The 10,152-nt window shown below is 38.1% G+C and overlaps 3 protein-coding genes across 3 annotated transcripts; 1 reads left to right on the plus strand and 2 right to left on the minus strand.

Annotated features, from left to right (window-relative positions):
- Positions 1-363: 363 nt before the first annotated feature.
- Positions 364-2,307, minus strand: LOC108857773 (ATP-dependent Clp protease proteolytic subunit-related protein 2, chloroplastic). Its single transcript, XM_018631785.2, has 9 exons — positions 2,156-2,307; positions 2,011-2,054; positions 1,814-1,886; positions 1,446-1,560; positions 1,222-1,359; positions 1,019-1,135; positions 859-927; positions 691-786; positions 364-598 (listed from the first exon to the last, which is right to left on the minus strand). The coding sequence occupies exons 1-9, from the start codon at positions 2,203-2,205 to the stop codon at positions 461-463; spliced, it is 840 nt and encodes a 279-aa protein (XP_018487287.1). The 5' UTR covers positions 2,206-2,307; the 3' UTR covers positions 364-460.
- Positions 2,308-2,379: 72 nt separating this feature from the next.
- Positions 2,380-3,676, minus strand: LOC108859097 (protein cornichon homolog 4). Its single transcript, XM_018632942.2, has 4 exons — positions 3,380-3,676; positions 2,927-3,108; positions 2,724-2,846; positions 2,380-2,631 (listed from the first exon to the last, which is right to left on the minus strand). Exons 1-4 carry the CDS (start codon positions 3,449-3,451, stop codon positions 2,595-2,597), a joined length of 414 nt encoding a protein of 137 aa, XP_018488444.1. The 5' UTR covers positions 3,452-3,676; the 3' UTR covers positions 2,380-2,594.
- A 2,737-nt stretch (positions 3,677-6,413) lies between these two features.
- Positions 6,414-9,183, plus strand: LOC108805065 (uncharacterized). The gene has a single exon (XM_018577015.2). The coding sequence runs from the start codon at positions 6,732-6,734 to the stop codon at positions 8,994-8,996; it is 2,265 nt and encodes a 754-aa protein (XP_018432517.1). The 5' UTR covers positions 6,414-6,731; the 3' UTR covers positions 8,997-9,183.
- The last annotated feature ends 969 nt before the right edge of the window (positions 9,184-10,152 follow it).

Consider the following 10,152-nt stretch of genomic DNA (forward strand, 5'->3'; position numbering starts at 1 on the left):
ATTAAACCAGACCGTATTCTATCATCTCCGATTTCATTTTATGTTTCTTTTTGTAACACTAATCACAACTCAATTAAATATTATTGTTATTACTTTTGACGTTATTCATTCAAATAATCAAAGTCGGTTCATGCCAATTCTTTGGTTACTAACCCATGATTCACTAAACCGGACCATTTTTTTTTGGTTTGTACATTCAGCTCTGGTAGGCTCTGCCAGTGCCAACAAGACAAGAAGGCCACATAGATTAGCACAAGTTTCATCTCACCTTCAGCTTCTGCACTGCCTCCCTTTGTATCTTTCTTTATACAAGAGGACTTAGAAAAAAAGTTTGTAGATGCAGAAAATAAATGGGAATCAAAATAACCTGAAAACTGTGAGATTTCATAACAAGAACCAATGACTTCAAGATTGTATGAACTTCAGACCTTATTACATTACAAAAGAAAAGAAAAACAGATTAACCGAGACCTGCAGTTTCTTCTTGGCGAGGAGCGTCCGCTTTGATACGAGGTGGTCTAACAATCTTATCGATAAGCCCATACTCCATAGCTTCTTCTGCGTTGAACCTTTTCACTCTGCTCAAGTCTTTGAATATCTGCATCCGTCATTCATTCATTCATCATCATATTCACTCGCAACTTTTTACTCTTTGGTGTTTGGTTATTATTAATAATGTCGAAAACTAACCCTTTCCGCAGGCTGCCCTGTATTCTTGGCTAGCTCATTGAAGAGGTAATCTCTTATCCTTGAAAGCTCTTTTGCTTCGTTTTGTATATCATCAGCCTGAGTAAAATAAAAAAATGATGAAATATCATTAATAGTCCACAAATAGAGAGATAGGCGCAGCTAATACACCTGTCCACGGGCTGCACCAGCTGGTGACGTGAGGGCTATTCTTGACAATGGCATCGCAAACCGTTGACCCTTTCCACAGGAAACAATAAATTCAAACTTCCAAGTGAGTCTAGCCATATCACTTCAATTTTAGTTTTCAAAGATGCATAAGATTGTTTACCTTCTCACCAGCAGCAAGAAGAAAACCTGCAAGGTTATAAGCAAGCCCGACACAATGTGTCCCTACAGGACTCTTCAAGCTCTTCATCGTATCATAGATAGCCAGACTTGGAGTAAGCTGTTCAAACAAAAAATAATTACAAATTTAAATCTTCAAAAGATTAGACAAAGTGTGTAAGCAAAAAGAATGAAAAAGAAACTCACATCCCCGCCTGGTCCATTAAGGTACATATAAATCCTCCTCGAGTCATCAAGTGTATCAAGATACAACATAGTTGCTAATATCTGGTTGCTAAACTCTTCATCTATGTTTTGTCCAATGAAGATTACACGCTCTCGATACTACCAACAACAATATAATCAAAGTATCACTCTTTTTTTTTTTTAATTTGCCATACAGAAACGTATTATTACAACAATATACTTACAAGGGCATTCCAAATGTCGACCCATTGCCAAGTGCCTTCTTCTCGGTTTCTGTAAGGCACTCTAGGTGTGCCTATTGGCATCATCTTCACCCGTGACCTACTCGCTTTCCCAGTCCTGCACAACACATAAACCACACCACTCAGACGACTAGAATTGAACCATAACACATTCAAAGGCAAACCTACTTTCCATGTAATCAACAAGCCACATATCGTTTTGTACTACAAGTCTTAGCTTTCACACTTTATAACTCATTACAGGAACTTTCACAACTAATTGAGCATAGATATTTTGTAAGTGTGAGAAGCAGAAAGCCAAGTCTAGAATCAATTCCGTAAATTAGAAGAAGGTGGGGGACATTCATTACCCGGATTCCAAACTCTTGTGGATCCTGCCATAGAACTCCTTATTCAGATTCTGATACCCATTTGTCAAAAAGCCTGCAACAGATTCCGACAAGAGTAACACAAACTAATCATTTCATTCCCATAGCCACTAAAAGCCCAAATTCGATTAAAAAAAAAAGCGAAATTTTCAGACAGGTAAAGGAGAAAAGGAACGAACTTGCAGATTGAGGCTTCAACCCAGAATAAAGTTTGATGCTACAGCTGCACAAACCATTACAAAAAGCAAAAAAAAAAACTAAAATCAGATGCAAGTGCTGTGTGTTGAGGATCAGAGAAATTAAATAAGTAAACTTTTAGAGAACCTCGGACTCAGAGAACACTGGTGAAGGGTCGTATTAAACGAGACCGCCATGGTCGTCGTCGAGTGTGTGTTTACAGATTGGGGTATTTTGTTGGAGAAGATGAAATGGGTTTATTAAATATCAACTAATTGGTATATTGGTTTAACTAAACCGTTTGGTTTACATGTGCAAATTTAGTTGGTTAATTTTTTTTTTTTTTAAACTTGGTTAAATGAGACAACAAGGCACTTTGAACTTCCGACTTCTTGTCTGAAAAAAATGTTTCTAAAAGAAAAGAAAAAAAGAAATACACAAATCTTTCAGGCACTATTCTTACAAACACCAAACTGGTATCAACAACAACAAACACTTTGTTCATTTCATATCCTCGAGGACCTCGACCATGGGTGTTTAATCAGATGGAAAGAGTCCGAAATAATGAACAGCGTCTTGTACTCAATCAGTCATCATGATCATCCAGTGCTGAATAAATCATCCTGCCAACAAAAAAACAGACAGAAAGTGTTTTAGCTTGTCTTGATCTATATAATGAAGAAGGCTAAGAAAAGAGATGTTTTTTCTTTATTACCAGAAGATAGTGAGAAAGAGGTTAAGGACTATGTAAGCAAGCTTGAACAGTCGTTTCTTCTTTTCCCAGTTAAGCAAATTGAATATCTCTGTCACATCTACCAAGTGTTGTCGCTTCGAGTAGCTGAACAAATTAGAGAAACCGAATGGGAATCATCACACCACGTTTTGATTGGAGATAAAAAAAGAGAGAGAGAGACTTACAGTTGGAAGTTGTAGTAGAGATAAGGAAGGCATAGGAGTGCCATGAACCAGTGTCCTGTCAAGAGATAGAATACACATAGAACTCCTTGTACAATGAACTCCGGTAAAACCACGGAGTTTATCCTCGATGCAGAGTCGTAAGGGTTAATGTAATCAAATTCAAGATCCGCTAAGCAAACAAGCTGCAAAATTAAAAGAGTTTGATGCAGAGTCAGTGACTCCTCTGTGTTATTAATTTTAGCTTATCGATCTCAGTGACTCCTCTGAACTTAGTCTAAACTCAGAAACACACTACAGGATATACTCCATTAGGACGAGTCAATGCACTAATAACATGAAACCTAACATTCCAAAAGCTGAAACTTTCTCAATTACAATCATGTGGCAAAGCACAAAGCCTCTAACTTTAGGTTTGGTTTTTTCTAGAAATTGAGAATCGGATCGAATTAAAACCTGGTAGACGATGATTCCGACAAGAGCGATGAGGAAGAAGAAGGATATAAGCCATGCCCAAATATCTCCCATCTTCCTCCTTCCTTCTCCCTACGATCTAATTCCCCCTGGTGTTTCTTGTTCTTCTCCAACTTAACTTCGATTAGGACAACAAGTTAGTAGTGGGCGAGATTCGGTAGAGTTTGGCTTCGGTTACGAGATTCTGGTCGGAAACAAACAGGAGTAAGGCACGAGACTTCCGGTTCTGTTGTTTTCGCGATGATCCGGTTCGATTCTGGATTCGTAACTGATTTCCTTTTACTCGATCGAAATATACCGTTCCATGCCGGTTTGATATATCACTGGGCTTTTTATAAGCCCATGGGCCTGTAGAGCTCGGCCTAAACAAATCTTTAATAGTTTGTTTGCCTGCGAGTCGTTTAACTAATTTTTATGAAGAAGAAACATGGGGGGGGCAGCTGTTTTTTCTTTTAGTAGCAAAACAAGCTTCATATATATTCCGTGTTTTTTTTTCCTTTGACAAATTATACATAGTCGGTGATTATACCCAGTTTACAAAATACCATAACTTTACTTCAACAGTTTTCAAATTACTAATAATTTAGATATATTCTTTTGCAAGGCTAGGGCTAGCCAAAACTATCCAAGTTCACTAAGTAGATAACTACTTACCATCGCCATCAGTATCTTAGTGACAATTATATAGCGTCTTACAATATGGTATATTTATTTCAGTTCTAAACACTATTTAGTGGAGTGGTTGAGAAATGAAAACTCTCATGCAAGCTTGCGAATCAAGCAAATTAGGTTGTCACATGATTAATGTCAATGAATTTATTTAAAATGAGTTAGGTCTTTGTTTCATGAATGTCACTTCATTGAAAACGAAGATCCAGATTTCTTATTTCTGTCAGTAGTTACTTTCTGTGGTAAAAGTTACTCATTTAGTTAAAAGTTGCGATCCAGAGATATACTCATCTACCGATTTAAAATATCTCATTCCATGTAACAAGTATATATTTATATATCTAAGTCTACTATTACTACTAAACATTTACATTTCAAATCTCATTGTTTATTTTTAAGTAGGCTTTAGAAGTGTCTTCAGATCAAGTGTTTCACAGCATGATAATATAATACGAAATAAATTATATTATGTTTTAATGCATTGATTTTGGGTGGTTGGTATCTAACAGACAAGATCATTCTTACAAATGTACTATCCATCTGTTAAGATTGGACTGATCTAAATTATATGCTAACAAAATTGAATTCTTCCTTCAATATCAGCAGAATATGTATGTTCAGAAGTTATAATTCATGGATCATTCACATACATATAAGCAGGCATGCATACATACATCAGAAAGTGGGAGACAGTTGTGACAAGTGGTTTAATACGACACTATATATTGACCAATTAAAACATGACTCCTACTAACCTCTACCTTTTACTTTAGTTATTGTTTTAGTTCTCTTCATTTTGATTTTGTATCTTACAATGTTTTTGTTTCAAACTTCCAAATAAATAAGATTAAGTTAGGCGTTATAACTAGAGATTATTTTTAACGAAATACTATCGCTTATTTTGGAGACAAGATGCCGCATGGGGCGCCAGTATTTTGAATAATTTGAGATGAGAGAACATTTAAATCAAATTTTATCTAACTGGTTATCTTTGTCCAAGGAAAATAGTTGCCAAGATTTGTGATCAAGCGTGTTTACAGTGTTGAAACTGACAAAATGTTATGCGTGCAATTATATGTTGTTTGCGATAAATGTTGTGCTATCTTCGTTTGTGAACTTTTTTTTGCAGTGTTCTATATCGTCATATCCTTTACATGAAGTGTGATTTGTATTGGTATATGTTTCTACAATCCTTTTTACAAACAAGATACCAAAAAAGGTAAGAATGTATAGTGAACGATGACACACCACGAGTGTGATTTCTAATGAACATTGTTTTGAAGATTAAATAGTCGCAATGATATTTTGTGTTTGCTTATGTGTCTCTGTTTTCTGTTTGCAAAAAAAAAAAACTGGAAAAAATGTGAACGTTGTGAAGAGTACAAAGGGTGTTGTTACTCATGACTGAATATTCAAACGGCTAGCGACGGTCGCGACACTCATGATACTGAACATTCACACAAAATCAATGAAAAAAAATAAAACAAGCAACCAAATATTCTAGATTTCAACAAATAAATTATGTTTTAGAAGAAGGAACCAAAATCATCAGTCAACGAAATGAAAAGCTCTAAAAGGATCCAGTCGAATTACAAAATTAAACTTGATTCTCTTTGACAAAAAAAAAAGACTTGATTCTTTCAACTTTCAAACACAACAAAAAAAATCATTTACTAAGAACTGTCCATTGGAGTGATGAACAAAATGGTCAACACAGCATACTCTCTCCCCTTTAATGTTTTTTCATACCGTCTACCTAGAAACAAAACTAAATTCCCACTGTACCCTCTTTACATGTCCAAAATCTGAACACATCCCACGTAGACAGGAAGACACAAATGGAAATCCCACTCACCAGTTTTATTTTGTAACGATATTAAACAAAGAAAGGCTCACGAGTCCTGTAATCTGCATGAGTAACTAAACTCTGTAAACTGAATTCATCTTTCACCTTCTTTTGTCAACAAAACCTTTATAATTTCATGTATATATATAGCTTAGCTTCTGTGGTAAAATCTCATAATGTATTTTAGAAATAGTAGTATAAAAAACATGTACTATAGATTACGAAAAATCTAAAATGCATTAAATTAAGGTCCCAAATAGTTTCAGTAGAAAAGAAATAAACAAAAAAAAGTAAAGAGACAAGAAAAGGTGAAAAACAACGTCCGAAACCCACATAGAAGCGCGTGAAAAAACGCTCCAATGATGGGGAAGTGAGAGAGTGTATGAGCCAATGTAACGCTTGGGTTCTCGTACGACGTGGGGACTCTGCTTTCACCTTGTTCCTTTCAAAAAAAAAAAACGTCCGCTCCACACGCGCGTGACTTTCATTCATCACTTGTCTAAACTCTTCTTCTTCTTCTTTCTCCACTGTCTCTTTCTTCGAATTCGCAAAAAAAAAAAGAGCGATCAGTGAGTGACATTAGAAGGAAACTAGAGCAGTGAATTTCTCTTGATCCTCGGAAAAAATGGCTTGGGAGGACGACGAAGTTAACCGTCTTCCGGTGAATTTTCCCGGTTAAGTTAACTCGCACGTTTTTTACGAGGCAACAACATCTCCCGCTTAAACCCTTTTAAAGACAGAAACAAGAAAACAAAACATCATTCTCTCAAAAACCCACCTCGAAAGTTCCGATCTTTTTTTTTTGTTTGGGTCTTTGCAATGTCGACGACGAACACTCCTCCCACGGCGGCGATCGATGGGCTAACAACCGACGAGGTAACGGCCAAAGCTTTGAACAAGAGATACGAAGGTTTGTTAACGGTGAGAACCAAAGCGGTGAAAGGCAAAGGCGCGTGGTACTGGGCACACCTCGAGCCGATCCTCGTGCGCAACACCGACACTAACCTCCCCAAAGCCGTGAAACTCCGCTGCTCCTTGTGCGACGCCGTTTTCTCCGCCTCTAACCCTTCTCGCACCGCCTCCGAGCACCTCAAGCGTGGCACGTGTCCCAACTTCACCTCCTCCTCCTCGGTCAACCCTTCTCCTTCCTCTTCCTCGTCCTCCCCTTCTCGCCACCGGAAACGTAACTCCTCCGGCGCCGTCACCACCGCCGTTCCTTCTCGCCTCAACCCTCCTCAGGCCTCGTACCACGTGGCGCCGATAACCGTCGTGGATCCTTCGAGATTCTGCGGCGGAGAGTTGCAGTACTCTGCTCCTCCGCCGCCGCCGCCGCATTTGATGCTCTCCGGCGGAAAAGACGATCTGGGTCCGTTGGCGATGCTTGAAGACAGCGTGAAGAAGCTCAAGAGTCCCAAACCTTCGCACACGCAGTCTCTCACGAGGTCGCAGATAGACTCGGCTCTCAGCTCTCTGTCCGACTGGGTCTTCGAATCTTGCGGCTCTGTTTCTCTGTCGGGTCTCGAGCATCCGAAGTTTCGAGCTTTCTTAACACAAGTCGGGTTACCGATCATCTCCAAGCGAGACTTCGCCACGACGAGACTCGACGTGAAGTACGAGGAGGCGAGGGCTGAGTCCGAATCGAGAATCCGAGACGCCATGTTCCTCCAAATCTCATCGGACGGGTGGAAGTCGGGAGAGGGAATAGTGAACCTGATCGTGAATTTACCAAACGGGACGAGTCTGTACAGAAGGGCGGTTCCGGTGAACGGAGCTGTGCCGTCGAACTACGCGGAGGAGGTCTTGTTGGAGACTGTGAAGGGTATTTGTGGAAATTTACCTCAGAGGTGTGTTGGGATAGTTTCTGATAAGTTTAAGACCAAAGCGCTGAGGAGTCTTGAGAGTCAGCATCAGTGGATGGTTAACCTGTCTTGTCAGTTCCAAGGGCTAAACAGTCTGATCAAAGACTTCCTAAAAGAGCTCCCTTTGTTTAAATCCGTCTCACAAAACTGTGTGAGACTCGCCGAGTTCATCAACAACACCGCGCAGATACGTAACGCGCACTGTAAGTATCAGCTTCAAGAACACGGCGAATCTATAATGCTTAGATTGCCGTTAACTTGTAGTAGTAGCAAGGCTTGTTTCTGGGAGCCGTTGTTTAATTTACTCGAGGATGTGTTGAGTTCCGCTAGAGCAATTCAGATGGTAATGCATGATGATGCGTGCAAGGCTGTTTTAATAGAGGATCACGGGGCTAGGGAGGTTAGAGAGATGGTTGGAGACCAAGGGTTTTGGAACGAGGTGGAGGCGGTTCACGCTTTGATCAAGCTTGTCAAAGAGATGGCTCGGAGAATAGAGGAAGAGAAGCTGCTTGTTGGGCAATGCCTTCCTTTATGGGACGAGCTAAGAGCTAAGGTTAAAGATTGGGACTCTAAGTTCAACGTAGGGGAAGGGCTTGTCGAGAAACTTGTTGAGAGAAGATTCAAGAAGAGTTATCACCCAGCTTGGGCTGCAGCGTTCATACTAGACCCTCTTTACTTGATAAGAGATAGCACCGGGAAGTATCTTCCACCGTTCAAGTGTTTGTCACCAGAGCAAGAGAAAGATGTAGATAAGTTGATAACAAGGCTTGTGTCTAGAGAGGAGGCACACATTGCATTGATGGAACTTATGAAATGGAGAACAGAAGGGCTTGATCCTATGTATGCAAGGGCGGTTCAGATGAAAGAGCGTGACCCGGTATCTGGTAAGATGAGGATAGCTAATCCTCAAAGCAGTAGACTTGTTTGGGAGACGTATCTTAGCGAGTTCAGGTCACTAGGGAAAGTTGCTGTAAGGCTCATTTTCCTCCATGCAACTGCTTGTGGGTTCAAATGCAATTCCTCTCTTTTGAAATGGGTAAACTCTCATGGGCGGTCGCATGCAGCCATAGATAGAGCTCAGAAGCTTATCTTTATATCAGCTAATTCGAAATTCGAAAGAAGAGATTTCTCCAATGAGGAGGATAGGGATGCAGAGCTGCTAGCCATGGCTAATGGTGATGATAATTTGCTTAATGATGTTCTTGCTGATACATCCTCTGTGTGAGTTTTAAGTTTGACATTTTGTAGGATTATTTGGATTCTTTTCTTTCATTACTATTACCCCCTTATTATATATCATTGATATTCAATTTGTACTTGGTTCTTTAGAAGTTGAGAAAGAGATGGCATATCATCCATATGTGATTTGAGTATTTGTATTTCTTTAGCCTATATGTATATTTTTTCGGTTATTTCCCATTTGCAACGTTGTAGTCTTGTGATCGATCATACAAAGTTTCATTTCATCACCATGATTCATGAAACATTCGTGAAACATTCTTTGTCCTAAACACGGATGTATCGGTTAGAAGTTAGAAACTCTAATAAATGACAGCTTTGGCTTCTTCTTGTACTGGTACAAAGTGACTAATGATCCCTCTAGCTTTGTCATCGAAATTCATATTCTTAATCATTACTTAAAAACACATGTCTTTACTTTTCAAGAAAATAACTTAACTTTTGAAAGTTTAATGTTCTCTCTTCATGATAACGTTTGTTGATGGAAATGACAGACTAAACATGCATACTTTGCTATCCAAAATAAGACCATACCCAATGGTTTACTATATTTTAGAGTAATAGAATTAAAATTTACTACAATAATATTTTATTTTAGAATAAAAAATAGAGTGATAGAGTAAAAACTAAATAAGTTATTATGACATATTTTTTCATTTAGAGTGAGAAATAGAATATCACTGTAGTATTTTCATTCCAAATTCTATTTTAGAATAAAAAAATAGAATGAAGTTAGATACACCTTGAATAAAATCTGATTAACGGATCTTGATTTCTTTTCAACCGTAAATATGATTACTATTATGCATCTATACATCCAAGTAGTTACCAATCTATTTTCTAACTTTTCAGGGGGAGGTTATTTCACCGAAATCATAGTTTATTTGCTGTTGCATACAAGTTCCATTTGAAGCGGTGAAAAGTGAAAATTGTCAAATTACAAATGTTTTTTTTTAAAGTCAAATTACAAAATTTGAAGAACGTTTTAAAATGACTCTCTATTTTAAAATTTTCAAAACTTTATATTTGAAATTTTAAGATGTTTTTCTGAAAAACAAAACTTTAGACTTAATTTCAAAATTATTTGTATTTTATACTATGATCTTTATATTTACCATAAATTCATAAAACTTTTATTAAAT

The sequence above is a fragment of the Raphanus sativus genome, chromosome 5, assembly GCF_000801105.2.
Source record: "Raphanus sativus cultivar WK10039 chromosome 5, ASM80110v3, whole genome shotgun sequence".
Taxonomy (NCBI): domain Eukaryota; kingdom Viridiplantae; phylum Streptophyta; class Magnoliopsida; order Brassicales; family Brassicaceae; genus Raphanus; species Raphanus sativus.